This window comes from Biomphalaria glabrata, chromosome 3, assembly GCF_947242115.1.
Source record: "Biomphalaria glabrata chromosome 3, xgBioGlab47.1, whole genome shotgun sequence".
Lineage (NCBI taxonomy): Eukaryota > Metazoa > Mollusca > Gastropoda > Planorbidae > Biomphalaria > Biomphalaria glabrata.
Genome location: NC_074713.1, coordinates 11163082 through 11186175, shown reverse-complemented (window position 1 = coordinate 11186175; position 23094 = coordinate 11163082). Strand labels below are relative to the sequence as shown.

At 38.7% G+C, this 23094-nt stretch overlaps 1 protein-coding gene across 4 annotated transcripts in view; it reads left to right on the top strand.

The window, feature by feature from the left end:
- Window positions 1-23094, top strand: part of LOC106069585 (inversin-B-like) — a 53421-nt gene that overhangs the window by 3180 nt on the left and 27147 nt on the right. For all 4 annotated transcript variants that reach the window (XM_056023587.1, XM_056023585.1, XM_056023589.1 and 1 more), the window contains exons 3-6: window positions 12766-12861; window positions 13364-13572; window positions 15409-15544; window positions 16687-16863. In XM_056023587.1, the coding sequence (XP_055879562.1) occupies window positions 13433-13572; window positions 15409-15544; window positions 16687-16863 (453 nt within the window). In that variant the 5' untranslated portion in view covers window positions 12766-12861; window positions 13364-13432. The remainder of the gene's footprint in view (window positions 1-12765; window positions 12862-13363; window positions 13573-15408; window positions 15545-16686; window positions 16864-23094) is intronic.

Below are 23094 nucleotides of genomic sequence, written 5' to 3'. Positions count from 1 at the left end.
TCTATTTGTATCTGTCAGTTTAACTATTACGACTATATATATGTGGCTCCTTCTGTCTCGGAAGACAATGAATGCGCCCAGGTGAGTCACTGGCTTTGGTTGTCTTGAGATGGGGCAGGATCTGGATCGACTGATCAAGCCAATTTTGGAGCGGCAGAGTTTGCCACAGTTCGTGCATGTATATGCACCTGTCCTAGGGCTAGTTGACAGGGCAGATTTCTTTCTCTTGACAGACGCAGCTTCGTTTCTTTTGCACTCGGCAAAGTTCGTACCAGCACGTACAGTCTGTCTCCATGCTGTCTGGTCTTGGGCTATCTCCTCCCACATATTTTGGTCGATGCCCGTGGCTCTTATGTCTCGCTTGCAGATATCTCTGTATGTTAGTCTTGGGCTCCATTGGGTCTGACTCCCTCTGCAAGCTCAGCGTAAAGAATGTCTTTAGGGATTCTTGTCACTCATGTGACATAATGGGGAACTAACTATTTTAGATTACTTGTATAGTTAGGAGTGATTCCTCTTATGTAGTTTATAAAAGGCCTTGCAAACTGTGTTTAGTTGCCACTTGCTCCTGAGTTACCAGCTTGACCACTTGACCTGTGTTGTGTATAGTATTTTTTCTGTTACTGGTCGTGTGTCATGGGGTACTCAGAGAAGTGTGCCCTGCTCTGGAGATCTTTGGGCTAAGTATGTCTTTAGTATTATTGTATTTTATATAATGTATTTATTAATAGATATAGCCCCAAATGATTTCCAGGCAGTATATTTTTTTTTACCCTGATGTTCTGCATCCTGGGGTACTCCCAAACGTGACATATTTTTGTAACCCTTTTCTGAGGGATTCAACCTGTATTGAATCATCAGATGGACTTTAAATATTTTTATAGCCTTGTCTCTGAGGGATTCAACCTGTATTGAATCATCAGATGGGCTTTACCAAACGGATGGCTATAGGTGGGATTCTATGAAGCTTGTAGGCTCATAGGTTTCCCTGAAGCCTATAGTTCATCATGACCATTTTGTTGTTTTTTTTTTGGCTAAAAGTGGCTAGTGTAAGCCTGAAGCCTGTAACCATAGTGTAGCCAAAAGTGGTCGTGTTTCGACCTGAGGCCTGTGACCTTCAGATGGCTGTGTAAGCCGGAAGTTTGTAACCCAGTGGTCAAAAGTGGTCATGTGTTGACCTGAGACCTGTGACCTGTATTTTTGATAACCAGAATGTGACGATAATGTAACATATGACTAGGGCTGTGTGCCATATTATTTTTGAGTATCTTTTGTTTACTTTTTGTTGTGTCGGCCTGTGAGTTGATGGCCATTTATTTTTCTCATGTAAATAAACGTTGTAAATATGTTTACCTGCGACTTTGTAAAGTCTTTTGTTGCATACATTAGTTGAATTGTATACCTGGAGGTTATACCTAATAACCTAGGCAGTACAAGAAGGGACCAGTACACCTCTGGACGAACGTGCCAGCACACTTTTAACACTGATCTGTTGATCTAAAGTACCTAAGTCTAGCTATAATTCTAATTGAATATTTTTAGCTATACCCGCTACTAGGTAATGTGAACTCATATTGGTTCGTGAATCCTCTTTAGGTCACATGGGGGCTCGTCACTTTTCAACATGACTCCTCTTTTGGTCACACTCATGTCAACCCATGTCACTCGCATGCCAGATGGAAGAATTACGACTATAGATGTACAGAAATATAGAGGCGAGACATAAATGAATAAGTTTCCGAGTTTGTGTAAATAAACTTTTTAAAATAAATATAGATTTTAATCTCATGGTGGCCAAGCACTAGAGTACGACTGTTGAACGAGGAGACTCCAATTTAAACCCTGTGAAGACCAAGATCTCTAGACACGTTTAAAAGACTTTAGTTTAGTCGTCTGCTCTTGTGTAGGCCACACAATATTCTCGTTTACCACTAGCCACTTGACCATGTAATCATGTTCGCTAGTACCATTACGTTTTGAAGCGAAATTAAAATGGTCATAGATTTAATGTCTGCAACAGACAGGCATGTTTAGTTGTGATGTCTTTCCTGAGATCTATTTAAATTCAGAAAGCTAAACTCGATTGCGATCTCAGGTAATAGTAGTATCGATATTCATTAGCGAATATCCTGAAGTGACAAAACTTAAAAAGAAGTTCGTCTTTATTTGTATATCCATCAGCGCGTATCGATTCCTCTTTTTCGTTTGACATTGAACCATATTTGCCATCAGTCGATACTACAGCGCAAAGATTTTTGTCTGGAGTTAATGTTGACATTACAACGCAGTTCTGTCCCGACGTCTTGAATACACTTTTCTCTGAACACGATTGAACGTTCACTGAAGTACTGATTGACTTTGTAAGAGCGATCAGTCATGCCAACTTTTGTTATGTAACTATCCACGAAAATTTCGGAGAAACAATAATAACGTTTGTATCGATATGACCTCCATACAATCTAACTGTTGAGTTTAAAGTAAAGGTTCCCCTCTCAGGCCACACTGTCTATAGGGCAGATGATGTTAAGATTATCTGTTTGGTCGGCCAACGGTCAGGGAGTCATGTGACCAGCTCAACGGCCAACGGTCAGGGAGTCATGTGACCAGCTCAACGGCCAACGGTCAGGGAGTCATGTGACCAGCTCAACGGCCAACGGTCAGGGAGTCATGTGACCAGCTCAACGGCCAACGGTCAGGGAGTCATGTGACCAGCTCAACGGCCAACGGTCAGGGAGTCATGTGACCAGCTCAACGGCCAACGGTCAGGGAGTCATGTGACCAGCTCAACGGCCAACGGTCAGGGAGTCATGTGACCAGCTCAACGGCCAACGGTCAGGGAGTCATGTGACCAGCTCAACGGCCAACGGTCAGGGAGTCATGTGACCAGCTCAACGGCCAACGGTCAGGGAGTCATGTGACCAGCTCAACGGCCAACGGTCAGGGAGTCATGTGACCAGCTCAACGGCCAACCGCTTTTACTTTCCCAAACTAAAGTCAGATACCCACTAGAGTTGAGTGGCGCCCTTAGTATTTTTAAATTCAAGATTCCAGTCTTCATCGAGGTTCGAACCCAGGACCCCAGGTTCGAAAGCCAAGCGCTTAGCCACTCAGCCACCCTCTTCACAAACTTTTGAAGTCTGTTAAGGACGCCTCAGACTGCCCCTTGGTCGTTCATTAGACTTTTTACATTGTGGATTCGGTCATTTACAATGATCACCTACACGACTTTAATTTTGATTTGACAGTTCTTTTCAAATAATCTCATCTTGGCTCTCTCTCTTTCTCTCTCTCTCTCTTTCTCTCTCTCTCTCTCTCTCCCTCTCTCTTTCTTTCTCTCTCTCTCTTTCTCTCTCCCTCTCTCTGTATCGATGTCCGTATAGGGAAAAATCTGCCATTAGTTTTTTGTGGTTTGTCCGTCCGTACGTCTGTTCACCTGATATATTTAGGATCTCGAAAAAATTGGAAAAATATTCAAAATGCGATTTCATATTTTAGAGCTTGCAAAGTTTAGGAGTAAAGGTTACATCTTATCATCTAAAAGCGAACTGTTTATTCTATATAAAATATGTAACTTTTATTTTGGTCAATTCTTATTCTCGGTGACTTAATGAGCATAGCTTATATAAGGCTTGTCTTTGAGTCCGAAGATTAGTGAGGAATACAGTAATTCCCTTAGCTGCGCAGCCCCAGCTGTGACCTACATATTTTGCCACACAATGGCAAGCATAACCATTGTCCGCAGGTGGTCGATTTAGATTTTCTTTTCGTCGTCTGCGTTTGTCATCGGCAGCAGATTTTCTTTTGGTCTCAAATGTGTATCCCGCGGCCTTCGTGAATGACCTCAGCTGTCTCGTTCCGAGGCTGCATGTCTCTTCTATGTCAGCCAAGGAAAGTTGACGCCTAAGCTGGTCTTTGAAGCGTTTCCGTGGGGCGCCTCTGTTACGTCGACCACATTTTAGCTCACCAAAAAAGACTGCCTTTGGCATACGTTCGTCTCCCATACAGGATACGTGCCCTGCCCAGCGTAACTGTCGGATCATAAAAAGTCCCTCTGTACTGTCCATACCGGCGTTCGCAAGGACATCGCTGTTTGTATAGCGGTCCTGCCACTGTATGTCCATGATGGAGCGCAAGCATCTTTGGTGAAAGCGCTCAAGAAGTCTTAGTTGTTTTCTGTATAGTGTCCATGTCTCAGAGCCATATAGAAGGGTTAATAGAACCACCGCCTGGCAGACATTGATATTTGTAGGCAGGCGGAGCAATCTGTTCCGCCAAACTCTCGCCTGAAGGCGTCCAAAATCGCTACTAGCCCTGGCCAGACGGTTATCAACTTCCCTTGAAAGTGAGGCGTCATTTGACACTATACTACCTAGATATGTGAAGTGGTCTACCACGTTAAGGGGCTGTCCGTTAACGGTGATCCTTGGGGCTGACTATGTTTCATTGGGTGACTTCTGGAACATGACTTCTGTTTTCCCGAGGTTTATAAATAGACCGAAAGATGCGTCAGGTTATGCTAATTCGTTTATATAGCATATATATTTATATATATTTACAAAATAAATAGATCTAAATCAGTGAGCACCATAATATTAAAATTTATTATGACCCTTGAATGAGCGGTTCGCTTCTGTAATTTCCCCAGTTGCTTCTGGGGCTCTACGGATAGAATTATTTAATTAAAATTCAGAACTCATCTCTCATGGAAGTAGATCTAGCTAAAGATGAAATCAATAAATGGTAGGAACTCGTGAAACCTGGATATAAATATTTATAGTTCTTACTAGACAATTATTTTATGAAATTGGAAAACGACACAAGAAGAACTCTATCAATTATATTATATTATATTATATTATATTATATTATATTATATTATATTATATTATATTATATTATATTATATTATATTATATTATATTATATTATATTATATTATATTATATTATTGCGAATTCTATGGTAGAAATGAAAACGTTATCGACCGGTATAAATGTAGAGAGCTGTATTTGTAATCAAACATTTTTCTCAATCGATGCTGAGATTTGATGTATCACCAGTTTAATGCATTGCTCTAAAGATGTTGCCATTAACTAAGTTCGATCACAAGATTTAATTAGTATGTTCAGAAACGGAGAAAGTCTATTCTCCCTAAGCATACATTAACAAAACAAAAACAACGGATAACATGTCAACTTTTACTAGCATCAGAGCCGGGAAAAGGGTGTCAACGCCTTGAAGTGACCTTTGAACCTAGTTTCAGCACCTTGAAGTGACCTTTGAACCTAATTTCAGCACCTTGAAGTGACCTTTGAACCTAACTTCAGCACCTTGAAGTGGCCTTTGAACCTAATTTCAGCATCTTGAATTGACCTTTGAACATAATACATTTTGTTTTTACGTGTCTTGGATGTTCCTTCAGAATAAAAAAAAAAACTATTGCCTCCTTGCCCAATTCTCTGGAAGGACGGTGGGTTATGGTAACGAGCAGGGCTCGAACCCGTGAACAAGAATACGCCAGTCTAAAACGCATACCACACCAACAAGCAGCCATCCATTACTTATGTATGATCATGTAGTGAGAGACTGCTACTCGGAGCCGAGCCTTGAGTGCTAGGTTCTGGTACCCTCTTTAAAAATTAATAGCCTCAAGTTGACCTCACCAGCCCAGTAAGTAAAAACTTATCCAGTGCTGCCAGAGTCACAGCCTGGAAGAACTGAATCCATGAACAAGGCAAGACTGATACAGTCTACCAATCTATGTTGATGGGCTGTCGTTGCAGGGTGTGCATTTTGGGCGATCTTTTTTTTTTATAAGACGGCTGCTTGAAATGTAAATATATTTTCAGCATAAAGACGTTTGGGGTGCAGATTTTAAGCAGCTGCGGTATGCTACAATACACCATCGATGCTGATGTATCTGACAATGTAAATGGAGTCTTGCATAAACCGTTTGAGTCTCTCCTTTAACTTGCAGCAACATATAAGAATTTGTAGAACAGAAAATTGAAAAGTAAACAATCGTAAAATGAAGAACGAAAAACACGAAATTTTTAGAGCACCAGGCCGATATCTCAGAGACCATATCAAGAGGTTATCTTATCTTATATCTTACAGACGTTACTTTGAAAAAGAAGATAATTACGTCCCCCGTGGGCCCATGTTGTGCGTGTTAGTCCGTGACTTAAACTAAGCTAAGTCGTTGGTTTTCCTGGCTGGTTCGGGCAACCCAAGAGAAGTAGCACTTGGAAGAATTTGTCCCAGCATGTGGAATAAGAAGTGTGCCATTATCTTTGTGTCTGAGTATTTTAGTAGCAAAAGACTTTCGTAATAACGACTCGCTTTCCAAGACTTTACAGACGAACCTCAGCGCCTCCCTGTCTCTTCTCTCGTCGCTCTCTCTCTCTCTCTCTCACTCCATTCCCCAATCTTCTCGTAGGTTGTCCCTGAACTACACAATTTATTCATCCTATAAAGTGACCTACTAAAACATGGAACTATACGAAACAAAACACTATAAATAAAATGGAGGAGATATTGAAAGTAGCCAGGTAAAATTAGATAAACAAAACAAGAGGCCAAGATATTTGTGTAAAAACAAAAATTGGGTTAAATTAACTTCAGGCAGAAGACTAATCTGAAAACGGAAGCTGATACAATTGAGACCGATGCTTGCTTTATTGATCGAAATTCTCATTAGTTGATATTTGTTACCATATTGATCGCTACCATCTCAGGTAGATGAATCAACACACGCATGCGCGAAGAACACACCACACACACACACATTCACATACACAGAATCGCGCGCATTTCCTATACAGACAACTTAAACAGCAATCACGTGGCTATGATAACAAAGAAGCAAACACACAAAAATTGTCAAACCTTGGCCTGCAGATGCGGATCTGAAGATGTGGATACATCATCTTATTTGGCAATTTAATCTCGGCAGAACACAAGATTGCATAGAAGACACAAACCCTAATACTTCATCTCATCTTAAGGATACCCGACCTATTCACGCCTGGGATTAGATGGGGATGTTGTTGCCGGTCTTTGACTTGTAGCACCAAACTGCTGGTAGACTAAACCGCTGTGGGCGTATTATATCTTAACTAATAAAACTTGGAATGACTAAATTAATTTGTTTGTGGACAAGACTAACTAGAACTTAATTTACAATATAGACAAAATCTAATTGATGTGAGATAGAATAAATGTATTACACAACAACATACCTTTCAGTTTCACGTTCTGGAGTTGTCTCTCCTAAGACCAAATGATGACAACGCCAACTATCTTGCATCATTCACAACCAATCGTTAACTTCTTCCCACCGTCACCATAGAAACACACAAACACACTCCTTAAACGTGGAAAGGGAGGGGGGGAGCATATAAAGTTCCAACATGCATACCTCAGTAACAACACTGAGAACAAATGGTCGAGTCAATGGAACCAAGGATCAAATGTTTCGTTGACCGGATATCACAGTCTCGCGGGCCCGGTGTGTCTGTAGTTTGGATATCACAGTCTCGCGGGCCCGGTGTGTCTGTAGTTTGGACATCACAGTCTCGCGGGCCCGGTGTGTCTGTAGTTTGGACATCACAGTCTCGCGGGCCCGGTGTGTCTGTAGTTTGGACATCACAGTCTCGCGGGCCCGGTGTGTCTGTAGTTTGGACATCACAGTCTCGCGGGCCCGGTGTGTCTGTAGTTTGGACATCACAGTCTCGCGGGCCCGGTGTGTCTGTAGTTTGGACATCACAGTCTCGCGGGCCCGGTGTGTCTGTAGTTTGGATATCACAGTCTCGCGGGCCCGGTGTGTCTGTAGTTTGGATATCACAGTCTCGCGGGCCCGGTGTGTCTGTAGTTTGGATATCACAGTCTCGCGGGCCCGGTGTGTCTGTAGTTTGGACATCACAGTCTCGCGGGCCCGGTGTGTCTGTAGTTTGGATATCACAGTCTCGAGGGCCCGATGTGTCTGTAGTTTGGACATCATAACAGTCTGGAGTTTGTTTGCTTGTTTGTATTGAATTATTACGTAACCATTATTGAGATTAGGACAGTGGTGTTTATAAAAGGGGCTGAACGGCTGATTTAAAGGGGTGGAAGTCAAAGAAGGAAATATCTTTATTGTAGTGGTGAAATGAGTTGTGTTTTGTGGACATTGTTGCTCATCTTATTGTTACCTTTGTGTTTCTACATACATGCATGGCTGCCTGGTCGTGTGGTTGTCTCGACGATCCCAGATTCATTCCCGCTGTCATCTCCCGCTGTCATCTCCCGCTGTCATATTGCGGCAGGTTTGGACTAGGTGGTAGATAATCTTCAACTCTAAAGGATCATCCGAAGCTTGTACAATATGAAACAAACATACAAACATTTACATTGGAATTGGAAGCCGTATTTTTTTAGCGGCCCCCGAAAGGGGAAAAGACGCTATTAGTTTTGTGCGAAATGTCTGTCCGACTGACCGTCTGTCCGTCTGTCCGTCCGTCCCGTTTAGATCTCGTAAACTAGAAAAGATATTGAAAATCCGACATCACAATATTTTAGACCATTCAAAGTTCTGATGCAACGGCTACTTTTTTTTTCTGAAAGCGAAAAATCTAATTTTTAAAATCAGTTATGCAAGCAGTTTTTTAAAGTGAAAAAGCTAATTAGTATGCATTATAAGTTAAACCTAATTTAAAATGAATAATAATCTTATAAATTTTATTTTTATGAAAATTTTTTTTTATTGCGGAAATTATTTTTTTTTATTTTTTTTTTTGAGGATTCGAATAAGAGATTGAGCCTTTTCAGAACAATTGGATCAATTATAAGACATCAGTTAGGCCAAGTGAGGCGCGGTGGCTGAGCGGTAAAGCGCTTGGCTTCCGAACTGGGGGTCCGGGTTCAAATCCTGGTGAAGACTGGGATTTTCAACTTTGGAATCTTTGGGCGCCTCTGAGTCCACTCAGCTCTAATGGGTACCTGACATTAGTTGGGGAAAAGTATTGGCGGTTGGTCGTTGTGCTGGCTACATGACACCCTCGCTAATCGTAGGCCACAAAAACAGATGAACTTTAAATCATCTGTCCTATAGACCACAAGGTCTAAAAGGGGAACTAGTTAGGACAGGTTCACAAGTAACTTTACATTCACTTTCACCTATCCTTTGATCTGCGGGACCGTTGGGGCACTACACAAGATATGTTAACCTTCTTTCTCCATTCTTATCTCTCATTTGTCTTTGATATAATTTCATTTGCATGTTCTTTCTGAAAATATTGAAGCCTGCCTGGATGGACCTTTTCGGGGGCCGATTTTGAGTTTGTGTTTCCACACAAACTGTCTTTGTAACCTTGTTTTCTTTTTGCTTTTTATTTTTAATGAGATATTCAAATTTCCTTCACGTTATGTAAACAAGTTATGTAAACAATTTATGTAAACAAAGTTATGTAAACAAAGTTATGTAAACAAAGTTATGTAAACAAAGTTATGTAAACAAAGTTATGTGAACAAGTTATGTAAACAAAGTTATGTGAACAAGTTATGTAAACAAAGTTATGTGAACAAGTTATGTAAACAAAGTTATGTGAACAAGTTATGTAAACAAAGTTATGTGAACAAGTTATGTAAACAAAGTTATGTGAACAAGTTATGTAAACAAAGTTATGTGAACAAGTTATGTAAACAAAGTTATGTGAACAAGTTATGCTTAAGTTGGTCTAGCACCCTAAAGCATGTCAAGCTAATAGAAGGGGAGCATTCGATTTGTCTTCTTTTAACGATGTTGTGGTGTCAAACAAGTTGAGTGCCAATCACTGGTGTAAGGGGGGATAATTAGGTGCTCTGTAAGGTACATAACTGCAGGTGAGAATTCTTCGTGTTTTTAAATTTCACGAAATACAGACCTGTATATTTTTTGAAAGCTTTCATCAACTCACGCTGTCTGTCTGTCTGTGGGGTTCAACTGTTGAACATGTTATTTTGTCCACTTCTATTCTCCCCGTTCCAGCAGGGATGGAATTTCTTCGGGAAATTTCCTACCATTTAACTTTTGATAGTTTGTGTGTGTGTGTCTGTGTCTGTAACTCTGACAAGTATCTTTGCCAGTTTTCAAAGTACACTTTTGGAATGTAAATAAATAATATATTTTAAAATGAGTCATTTCAGCTTATTATAATTTTTGCTTACTGTTTGCATATTTATATTTTACGATATCTAAAGTATTTCTTTCAAAATGACTGAAATATATTTTTCCTGCGCTATTTTGTTAGTGCTATTTTGTCGTCGCTATTTTGTTCACGCTATTTTGTCGGCGCTATTTTGTTCGCGCTATTTTGTAGGCGCTATTTTGTTCGCGCTATTTTGTCGGCGCTATTTTGTTCGCACTATTTAGTCGCATTATGTTGTCAGCGCTATTTTATCGCGCTATTTTGTCGGGGTACCAAACTTTGCACAATGATTTATTGTTCCTAACAAAACACGAATCACCCCTACAAATAATAACCAATCAGAATATTAAATAGAGGCAATGAACTACTTTTATATAGAAAAGGGGAAATAAATCTTACAGTACAGAGATAGATGGCTGTAAATGCGGCGTTCTTTCCCGTAGATAACCTTCTCTTATTTTTAAAAAGTATTTTCACATTTTTGCTTGATTAAATGACCAAATTAAAAAAAAAAAGATGTGTACAAGATTTAAAACCAGGGATTTTGTTGATTTTATTTGTGGGTAGTCTCTCAAAATTGATGAATGTTTTAAAAGCAATATAATATGAGTTTTAGTTCTATTTCCCATCTTCTTTCCCGTTAGTAAGGTCTCTAGTTTGTATCACAACACTATTTTAAACATTGAAGTGTTGTTGTTTTTTAATCAGGAAAAATGTTTATAGACTGTAAATTACCACTGGATTTTCAATAATAAAAACCCATCTGCATTTACGTACAACCAGGAAATAAAAAGCTATCTTTATTTTCTAACATGTAATAAAAGCTCAGCTGGCTATGTTTAAATTCTGTGACATTAGAACTTCTACTGTTTTTAGTTCAATAATCAATAATGTACTGTTTTTTAGTTCAATAATCAATAAGCTTTCTTTAATTAGAACACTGAAGGGAAATAAATCACAGATTCTGCTTTAACTTTAAAAAAAAAAACCCAAAAGAACTCTCCAGTGACATCTTTTATTGAGCAAATACTGACAATTAACGCGGGAGCTATCTCATTGATCCCGGCTATTGATTTCCTAGCCTAGTTTGTGCTTTGGTTCAACGGTCTGGAGTTAACTCCATTCAAACTCTAGATTACTAATTGGTTCATTGTTGTGCTATGTTGTCTGTGCGTCATTCTACATATTACGTTCTTTGGGTTCGGTTTCATTAGTGTGTGTGTGTATGACATTAGGATCGAATCACAAAACAGAATCGGTACACAAGACAATGCTGCTGTTCATGACATTTAATGTCATCAGTTTTTATCGACATTATGTCGACAATATATCGATAAAATGTATTAACTGCAAAGGCTTACCTTGTAAAAAAATCAAAGTAGTGGTTCATAATAGAGGTAGAGGTTCATACTAGAAGTAGTGATTCAAAATAGAAGTAGTGGTTCATACTAGAAGTAGTGGTTCAAAATAGAAGTAGTGGTTCATACTAGAAGTTGTGGTTCATATTAGAAGTAGTGGTCTGGTTCATACTAGAAGTAGTGGTTTATAATAAAAGTGGTTTATACTACACATAGTGGATGTGGTCTTATCTTCTTATCTTATATAATACAGACGTTACTTCAAAAAAGAAGATGATTACGTCCTACGCGTCATGCATTCAGTCATGCATATTAACCGATGACTTAAATTCTGCCAAGTCACTGGTTTTCCTGGCTAGCTCAGGCAACCCATTCCATGCTCTAATAGCACTAGGGAAGAAGCAGAATTTGTACAAATGTGTCCTAGCATATGGGACGAGGAATGTGCCTTTACTTTTGTGTCTTTCAGAGTATTTTATTAAATTTTGTTTTTGTATTTGAAGATTATGGTTCAGTGTTGTATGTATGATTGCTACTTTACTTTTGAGCCTTCTGTCCTGAAGGCTTCATAAATTTAGTGATTTAACTAAAGGTGTTACTCTAGTCAAATGTGAATATTCGTTTGTTATGAATCTCACTGCTCTATTTTGTGTCTGTTCCAGTTTCTTAATGTTTTCTTGAGTTGAGGGGTCCCAAACAGAGGATGCATATTCTATTATTGGCCTAACCAAGGTTGAATAACATTTTAGTTTTATTTTCTTATTTGATTTATAGAAATTTCTTTTAATAAACCCTAATGTTTTGTTTAATTTTTTTTTATAGTTTCATCAATATGGGGATTTCATGACAGTTTTTCATTTATTATATGGTGGTGGTTTTTCCCCGACTAGGCATTTCCTCTCCAAGTTTAATGTTGATCTCCATATCATCTATCACCTTAGTGTACAAGTTTCTCAGAAAATAAGCATTTTAATGTCTATTTATTTGTGAAAAAACTCTAACTAGTTTTTAAAATTCTTTTATCATATTATCATTAAACGATTTATAATTTAAAAATACTATTTAAATAAAAAGAAATTTCTTTTAGATCAGCTAGGATCAAAGTTTTACTATTTATATCTATCCTGTACTTTAAACACAATTATGACTTTACCGTGACTTAGTAAACCGAATATCTGACTTGAGTAGAGGTCTTGTTAAAATAGTAACAATTTTACCGTATGTTATATTTGTTTGTTTAGATTTGTGCTGCTCCAAAGACAGAGAGATGATCCAATACTTTCAAAGCCTGACGAGTCAAAAGAAACTGATGGGGCTATCAATGACAGCGACTTCAGGTGATTCAAATGTGTCTTTATAAAATGGTTTTGGCATAATTATAATAGTTCAACTTTTATTAACTAATACAACTTGCACACTAAAATAAAAGAATCATTTCTTAGTCCAAGCTAAACCTGTGGTGTGTTACCATAGTGTTGGTTTTAGTATTATCCTTAATTAATGTGTTGTTGATTTTTTATATGTATTTGGAAAAAGGGGAGGGGTCGGCGTCCAATAAGCCGGTTCTTTTAGTCTTATACCTAGAAAAAATTTGCTAAAAGGAGTCATATGGTAAATTTAATAAAACGAGAATATATGGTCCAAATAAAGGCCCTTTTTTTTTTTACTATGGTTTGAATATTCCTGGTCCATTGATGAATTCGATGGGGGCAGCCTTGAGTTTGTGTGATAACACAAACTCTCTTTGTAATCTTGTTTTTAGTTAAAAGATGTTACATTGGCTGCTAAAGATGCATGAAAATTATGTTTAACAAAAAATTATCAAAATTTTGATTGCAGATTACAAACACTAGAATCTGATACAGTGAAGGTGTGTCAGCTAATCAACTGTCCCTTCAGTTGTCCACTATGTCCAGCGAAATGAACAGGATGGACGGCAATGAAAGATTTCGTCAACTGGTCAAGAGTGAGAACGTCAAAATCCTGAGTAAACTTCTTTCAGAGCTGGGTCTCCTGGAGTCAAGGAAACTCATTCAGGAGTGTTACCGGTACGAGTTGTCTTTCTTGGGGAACTGTGAACTAGAAAGATCTGACGATTTTAAAAGATTATCAACTGCCTTTATAAAATAAAAGTGTTCTGTCTCTCTCACTGTGAGGCAAGCAGAGAAAATTGCATGGCTGCAGATGAGAGAAATGTGAATACAATGCCACTTTAAACACTAGGTTAATGGCAACACCTTTTGTGTTTACTACATCGCTTGGTAACATTATCATATTGCGACAGCTTTGATGTATTGTCAAGCAAGTAAACCTTAATACATTGTTTTATTTAATTTAATTCCCATAAAGCCCCCTGGGTTTGAATGCCCGAACGAGCTTTCGCGTTGTTAAGAGGTTATTCATACCTGAACAATCTAGTCTAGCCCAAACACAGGATGGATTCCTATTAAGTGAATTCCCATTTAGTTAGTCGGGTAAGCCCCTTGCTCTTGAGTTGTGTGGCAACACTACACGCATTATGTGCCGCCGCCATGTTTACAGCAAGAGCTTTGAAATGGAGGTATTAACCCTTTAACCCCTGACTCAAACAATGTTTTGTTGACGATGAAGAATTATCGTCACTACCTTAATAGTTGTTACTGTAGATCAGGGGTTCTCAACCTGTGTGTCGCGACTCCCTTGGGGGTCGATTGACCATTTGCCAGGGGTCGCCTAAGACCATCGAAAATATGGATTGGTATTGTCTACTCTTCTATTGCTGTATGTGTGTGTGTGGGGGGAGGGGGGGGTCGCGGCAGAGTGGGAGGATTGTAAAAAAGGGTCGCCGAGCTAAAAAGGTTGAGAACCGCTGCTGTAGATGAACATAATCACTATTACAATGTATGCATTTTTGTCCACTATACAACAAGGCGGCATACGAGTCTTCTATCTTTGGCGTGTTCATTTTGTTTGCATTAATTAAGTGTGGTGGGTTCAGCACAGAATATGACAACCAAAATGACGAAGCAAGTCAGGAGGCTTATTTCAAGTTTAATGTACACAAAAAACCTGCCAAAGGCAAACATACAACATGATTACTAAAGAGCATAAAATAAACATAATTATATGGTCTAAATGAACGGACCAATTTGTAAAAAAATGTAAACACAACATCAGGTATAAATACTAGATCAAGCAAAAACAAAAAAGAAAATCTTATAGTGTGAACCAATCATCTCTTTTATAAACATAAGAGAGATATGGAACACCACCAAACATTAATAAAAATAAATGACAAAGTAATTAATAAAAAATAAACAAGAATATGTGATATACAAGAAACAGTAAAAATGTGTTTACCTGCAGCCTTGGTCAAAACAATGAACTTAGGACAAACACAGCAGGATCAGACAAGGTGGTATTGGAGTAGGTGCGTAGCAGCAAGTTTCAATCGAGGATGCCAGCAGGAAAAGGAATTCAAATCTCAGCTACCGGGGCAGAGGTCAACTTGACCCTTTGCTGACCGGTGCTTGGTCAAGTTGAGCCGACCCGTATATTATGTCCTCCCCACTACATAAGTATTGGGTTTCATTGAGGCTATAGCAAGTGGAGAGTATTGTAGTAAACCTCAGCATCAACAGCTTTCTGTGTATTATTGAAAGTATGTCGATTTAAAGAAAAATATTCTTGTTTTTTTTTGTTTTTTTTATAAATTCATTCCCTTCACCTAAAGTCAATGACGATAAACAAGGTATCTATAGGTCAAATATGCATTCTAAAAATGATTTATATTTCTTGTTTCACAAATTTATCCAATTGATCTTTCATACTTTCTAACACTTTTTATATCCCTTCTTTACTTTAATGTAACATTGCAATGTCATCACGCGGCATCACGTGACCAGGGATGAACCAGAACCTGCCGTGATACAGTACGTCAAAAAAGCGGCTGGCGCTTCATTAACAAAACATGAAGAGATTTTGGACTGCTGCAAACTGCTTTTGAAGTACGGAGCAGACGTGAATGAGATGAGTTACTCGGTAAGACGCAAACACATTTTTTGGGGGGAAGGGGGGGGGGAGGGGGAAGCGGCAGGCTACCTAAAGATCCAATGAGAGTGTGCAATAAAAACACGTGACCTCTGCACCAAAATAAGCTTTTGATTTAGATCTAGTTTGTTAAAGAATCTAGATTTATGGTTAATATTTATCCTTGTGAAACAAATCACTAGCAGAATGTTAAGTTTCATTAAGTAACTCTTCAAAGATTGACCTGTGCAATTAACCTGCCCACCACGAATACAATGGATTGATGATGTCTAGGCCTACATAAGCTTAAAGAGTTCTTGCATGGAAACGAAAAAGCTCAAAAGAGATCTGAATGGAAGAATGAGCTGAAGCAGGCCGGGGGCCTCCATGAGCTGAGGCAGGCCGGGGGCCTCCATGAGCTGAGGCAGGCCAGGGGCCTCCATGAGCTGAGGCAGGCCAGGGGCCTTCATGAGCTGAAGCAGGCCGGGGGCCTCCATGAGCTGAGGCAGGGCAGGGGCCTTCATGAGCTGAGGCAGGCCAGGGGCCTCCATGAGCTGAGGCAGGCCAGAGGCCTCCATGAGCTGAAGCAGGCCGGGGGCCTCCATGAGCTGAGGTAGGCCAGGGGCCTCCATGAGCTGAGGCAGACCAGGGGCCTCCATGAGCTGAGGCAGGCCAGGGGCCTCCATGAGCTGAGGCAGGCCAGGGGCCTCCATGAGCTGAAGCAGGCCGGGGGCCTCCATGAGCTGTAGTACTACTTGATTAACACGTAGTTACTATACTTCACCTATGGAGCATTTAATGTATTATATTGTATTGTTGATCAAGGAAATAAAACACTGGTCAGTCGAATGACCACTCTGTGACACTGGGCCAAATATTTCCTTTATTCATTTCTATAACTCAAATGTACCTTTGTTCCAAATATAAAATAGAACAAAAAAAAAAAGTATTTGGTTTCGAACTTCAGCTCTGCTTAAATAGTACAAGAAAGTTTGTAATTACCTAGACTCTAAATAATTTATTCTAGACTCTAGCTTGTTTATACTATTAAATTTTTATTAAAAATCATCCTTAGATGTTCCTTGTGTTTATATAGTTTTCTAACCTTAATATTATTAAGTATTATCTAATTGATCTTCTTATATCTCTAATAGAAGAAAACTGCCCTCCACCTGGCGTGTCGTCTGGGAGACGAGAAAATGGTCAAACTGTTACTGGAACATGGAGCCGACCCTTCCATCATGGACGGATCAGGGTTCAATTCTCTTCACTTAGCCGTCCACTCCGGGGCCGTTGAATGTGTTCGTCTTATCTTAGGCAGAACTAAAGAGGTAGGCAGAACTAAAGAGGTGGTCAGAATTAAAGAGGTGGTCAGAACTAAAGAGGTGGTCAGAACTAAAGAGGTGGTCAGAATTAAAGAGGTGGTCAGAACTAAAGAGGTGGTCAGAACTAAAGAGGTGGTCAGAACTAAAGAGGTGGTCAGAACTAAAGAGGTGGTCAGAACTAAAGAGGTAGGCGGAACTTAAAGAGGTGGTCAGAACTAACGAGGAGGCAAAGCTAAAGTAAGAGGCTATTCAAGGATGTGGACTAATGTGTTTTCGAATTGATGGCCGTCATTATCGTATGATATAGGAATGATGAATATGTTCAATTAATGAACTATCTCAAATTTAGTATTTTAAATGGATGGTCTCTGGTCATGTGGTTTGCGCTCTGAACAATGGTCTTGTCTCAATGGTCCAAGGTTCCGACCATACCCTCTGCCATCCCCCCGCCGTCATGATATAGTTTTGGATCAATATCTTATTATCTTCTAATCTGAACTTCAGAAATAAATAAAACAAACAATAAATATGTGTATGAGTTTAAATGAATTACAATATTAAAGCAGAATTAAGTACACACATTCAGACTTGCATTGATATATGTCCAGATCGCTAGAAAGAGAGAAAGAGAGAAGAGAGAAACAGAGAAAGAGAGAAAGAGAGAAGAGAGAAAGAGAGAGAGAGAAAGAGAGAAGAGAGAAAGAGAGAAGAGAGAAGAGAGAAAGAGAGAAGAGAGAAACAGAGAAAGAGAGAAGAGAGTAAGAGAGAGAAAGAGAGAAGAGAGTGAAACTCAATTAAATATTTGTTCCCATTGAATTACGTATAACATTCCGGTGGTATAGGCCACCTATCAGGGAGACTTTACAGATTGCTAAAGATATAAACAACGGACGGTCAGGTTGACAGAATGATCGATAAATAGTTTGTCAAATTAATTAATTAGTTGGTTGATTGATTGATTGAGAAGGAGACAGAAGAATATTACTATTAAAGTACGAAATATCAGAAACAATGTTCACAAATGATATAATTATTGATTGTTCAAAAATCAATACACATGTTTTGTAAAGTCAGTCATGAGAAAAAAAGCATGAATGAACAGCTGGGTCAGGTTTAAGTCCCTTGGGTTATTTTTTTGTTATTGTCAATGAAGAAATTTAAGCTATTAATGGAACAATTCTTGTGTTTACTAAATTGGTTAATTTTAACCCAAGAGCTCCAGGACTTGGTTTCGCTACCCATGAACTCAGGTATTAGAAGGATATGTCTACATATATTTCATTACCTTAAGCAGGCCATTTGTTCACATGAATCGTGTGTGACACATGAGTGACACGTGTGTTCGTCTTGGAGATACAATGTGTGTTAAATGCCGGCGTGCTGTGTTTTGTTTATTTATTTAATTAGCTCTAAGAGCCGTGGGACAGTTGTTTTTTTTTGTTTCTGCTAGGGGTTAGAGTAACATGATTAGGGACTTTACATTTTTGACATTCTTTTATTGGAGGTGATACCCAACAAGCATTGCGGTTATAACATATGGTGTGAGAAATACGGGATACGGGTCCAACCCCCCCCCCCCCAATCACGTCTGGTATGTATCAGTGCCACTGGATGTCAGCATTTGCTTCTCACGGGGTCTACATGTCGGTGTAAGGGTTAAATTCATATGCACCCTACGACATGGCAGAGGCGTAGTGAGGGGGGCAAAGGGCTCGATGCCCCGGGCGCCATCCTCAGAGGACGCCACAAGCAGCCTATATTTCTAAGTGATTTTCATGCCCCGGAGGAACGTTTTGCTCGCCAAATCTCTGTGACATGGATAAGATTTGTTTTCTTATCTTATCTTTTTCTCAAGCTTCATTCAATTCTTTTTTATTCAGTATGTGTGTAGTTACATCAATATCTTATACACAACACAAAGGACAACAAAACAAAGTGATGAAGACTTCTGAGGGTGCAGTCGTCATCATTGAATGTTCCACAATATCTGCTCCACCGGAGCCAAAATATTGGATTTCTATTGTAGAGTGAATACTGTGATGTCCAAAGTGAATAGTTACATTAACATTGTTATAGTCAACACAGAGGACAACAAACAGTGCGATAAAGACTTCCGAGGTCCCTGTCGTTCTAAATGTCTATGATCTCCACGGGGCAGGGACGAGTATTACTTATTCACAAAAGTCGACAGTTCGATGCTTCTTCTTTTTAATATGTCATGATCATTTACATTGTTCAGTGTTATATACCCGCTGCAGAGTTATAAATCCATCCTCGCAAATATAGGATCATAAGCGGGTAGTCTTGTTTTGTTTTATATGTTTTCGGATGTTCCTTCAGAGTTGAAGATGAAGTTTAATTCCTAGTCCAAACCTCCCGCAGGAAACGGGGGATGGGAGCGGACAGGGTTTGAACCCTCGACCGTCGATAAATCCGAACGTCAGTCCAGCGCGCAAACCGCACGACCAGGCAGCCATCCTGGCCGAGATCGGTTTACTATGTTCATTACAAGGAACCAAGATCTCTTATTTTTAACACACATAAATCCGAAACTGTTCATAGTTCATGATTCATAGTTATACTTAAAATCATTTCGTTAGTGTCAAAGCCAAAAATTCGGTGCCGCACTCAAAGAGTTCTACACGACAAAATTATTGAAAGTTCGTGTCATGTCTGGCAGTTGAGTTCTGCTTCAAGCTAATTCCAGGTATTAGCTAGAAAATGTTTCCTGAAATTGTTTTGATTGAAGCTTGTAATTAAGTGTCTTGAGACATATAATAAATACAAGCCGTAAGCAAATCAATATGTTACGTCTATTCTATCAATAATGTCAGGAACCCTAGAATTAGCACTGCAATAATACATTATGCTATCATACTAAATGATAATTCATTTGTACATGAACACAATATGTATAATAGATAAATGCTAGTAGATTTATAATTTATTGTAAATTTATGCCAAATGTGCCTTGATTTAAACTTGTATATATATTTTTTCTTATGCATCTTAGAACGGGTGGCTAGCAATGATGAATGGAAAGGTATTCAATCTTCAGCGGAAGTGACAAAAACATAACCATCTCAATGCATGCACTCTTGCCATTTTGTTATTATTCTTATGTTTCAATAGACTTTATTGCACAGGGGCGTCAACCTTTTCGAGCAGGGGGGGGGCACATATTTGTGGCCCCATCATTCACGGTTTGCACTGCGTGAAGTATCTAGTATTTATATTTTGAAGAGAAGTGAACAAATAAGGGATCTATTGCAAAAGTCCTCTTGTAAATAAGAGAACAAATATATATTTACAAAATGCCACATAACCAGTTGAAATTGGCCTTCTGAATGAGCCTCGATCTGAAAACGAATGCAGTTTTGGCTCATACTATATCAACAAAACAAAACATTGGAGCACAAAAATAAGATAAGATCAGATAATTTTATTGATCCAATCAATTGGAAATTCAGTTACAATTGACAACATCAGCATAACTACTGTACAATAACAGTATAGATGAAAAAATGCGAACATTCACACACGAAACACATACACATTCACAACCAGCGCTTTATGAATTTGACTTCAATGTACTTCTCAATGACGAAAGATGATCTTGTAACACTCTGACCGATAGTGGGATAAAGGAGTTTTATAATCTTTCTGTTTTAGTCCTAATAGAAAAGAGACGACCACTTCGTTCAGATCATATGTAACAGTGGTTAAATGGGTGCAGGTTGTCCTTAAGAATCGAGAGTGTTTTGGAAAGCCATCTTTCATGAAAAAGCTCTTCAAGTGATGGTAGCTGTGTTCGAGTGATATGCGATGCCTTTTTAATTACTCTATTTAGTCAAAGTCTTTGTGTCAGTAAAGTACTGAAAAATAAAACAGGGTTATATTAAGTGTAGTTGTAACAATTAGTTTGGATCAATCATTGTAACAGATGTAGACTTACAATAATAAATGTGTGCGATTAGAAATATTTGTACCAATTGTTTTGTTTAGCGCTATTTCATGTTTTTAGCTTTCTCACTACGCTATGATCCTATCACTTTCTCACTACGCTATGATCCTATCACTTTCTCACTACCCTATGATCCTATCACTTTCTCACTACGCTATGATCCTATCACTTTCTCACTACGCTATGATCCTATCACTTTCTCACTACGCTATGATCCTATCACTTTCTCACTACCCTATGATCCTATCACTTTCTCACTACGCTATGATCCTATCACTTTCTCACTACGCTATGATCCTATCACTTTCTCACTACGCTATGATCCTATCACTTTCTCACTACGCTATGATCCTATCACTTTCTCACTACGCTATGATCCTATCACTTTCTCACTACGCTATGATCCTATAACTTTCTCACTACCCTATGATTCTATCACTTTCTCACTACGCTATGATCCTATAACTTTCTCACTACGCTATGATCCTATCACTTTCTCACTACGCTAAGATCCTATAACTTTCTCACTACGCTATGATCTTATAACTTTCTCACTACGCTGTGATCCTATAACTTTCTCACTACCCTATGATTCTATAACTTTCTCACTACGCTATGATTCTATAACTTTCTCACTACGCTATGATCCTATAACTTTCTCACTACCTTATGATCCTATAACTTTCTCACTACGCTATGATCCTATCACTTTCTCACTACCCTATGATCCTATCACTTTCTCACTACGCTATGATCCTATCACTTTCTCACTACGATATGATCCTATCACTTTCTCACTACGCTATGATCCTATCACTTTCTCACTACGCTATGATCCTATCACTTTCTCACTACGCTATGATCTTATAACTTTCTCACTACGCTGTGATCCTATAACTTTCTCACTACCCTATGATTCTATAACTTTCTCACTACGCTATGATTCTATAACTTTCTCACTACGCTATGATCCTATAACTTTCTCACTACCTTATGATATTATAACTTTCTTACTACGCTATGATTCTATCACTTGTCTCACTACGATATGATCCTATCACTTTCTCACTACGCTATGATCCTATAACTTTCTCACTACCCTATGATTCTATCACTTTCTCACTACGCTATGATCCTATAACTTTCTCACTACCTTATGATCCTATAACTTTCTTACTACGCTATGATTCTATCACTTGTCTCACTACGATATGATCCTATAACTTTCTCACTACCCTATGATTCTATCACTTTCTCACTACGCTATGATCCTATAACTTTCTCACTACCCTATGATTCTATCACTTTCTCACTACCTTATGATCCTATAACTTTCTTACTACGCTATGATTCTATCACTTGTCTCACTACGATATGATCCTATCACTTGTCTGGCCTGTTGTGAAAGTGAGAGGAGGGGGAAAGATACAAAGGGATATCGGGATGGATTTTACCGTAGTTCTTTTAAGAAGGATTTATCAAAACAATATGAAAAAGTGGAATGACTTGAATTCTGACTCGTGGCTCTCGACTCCTGGGACAGACGTGCAGCTCACTTCTGCTAATGAGGAACTTATGACCTGATGACGAATTTGACGATTGTATAGTTTTAGGCTGTTTCTTTCCATTTTGAATGGCGACCTACTAAGGGGACTAATCCAGTTTATGACACCAATTCAGTCAAGTACAATTTCTTTCCTTTGTTCGAGATACCAAAAAAAAATTACCAATAGTTAATTAACTTATCAGTTAATATTCTTTTTTATTGATTTTTGTGTTTTCAGGTAAAAGAAATAATTTAGCAAAATTTCAACTTGATTCGAGAGTGGGTGTCGGATGAAATAATTTATACAAACTTTTTACCAGACAGACAGACAGAGTGAGTTGATATTGAAGCCCACTGAAATATTTATACAAACGACTTCAGATAAAATTTTGAACAATCGATAGAACAATGACAAAATGAACACATGGAAACAAAAACAGTAGAGCATGACATTACACGATCTCCTTTTTGTATTGGCAGTTGTTGACCTTTTCTAGAATTGAACTTTTTTTTTGTTTATTTCAAGGCCTTGTTTGATTGAATAGTTTAGCCTGGTTCGACTGTATTTGTCTTTCCGCTAATTTTGAATATGACAAAGTAAAATGAATGTAACATCTATCTATAGACCTTGTTACGAACATGATGCTTGGCTAGTCGGGGACATAGAAATATTTTCTGATAAGTTTGAGAACTATGTTGTTTTTTTCTACCATCTAGACACTTTCTG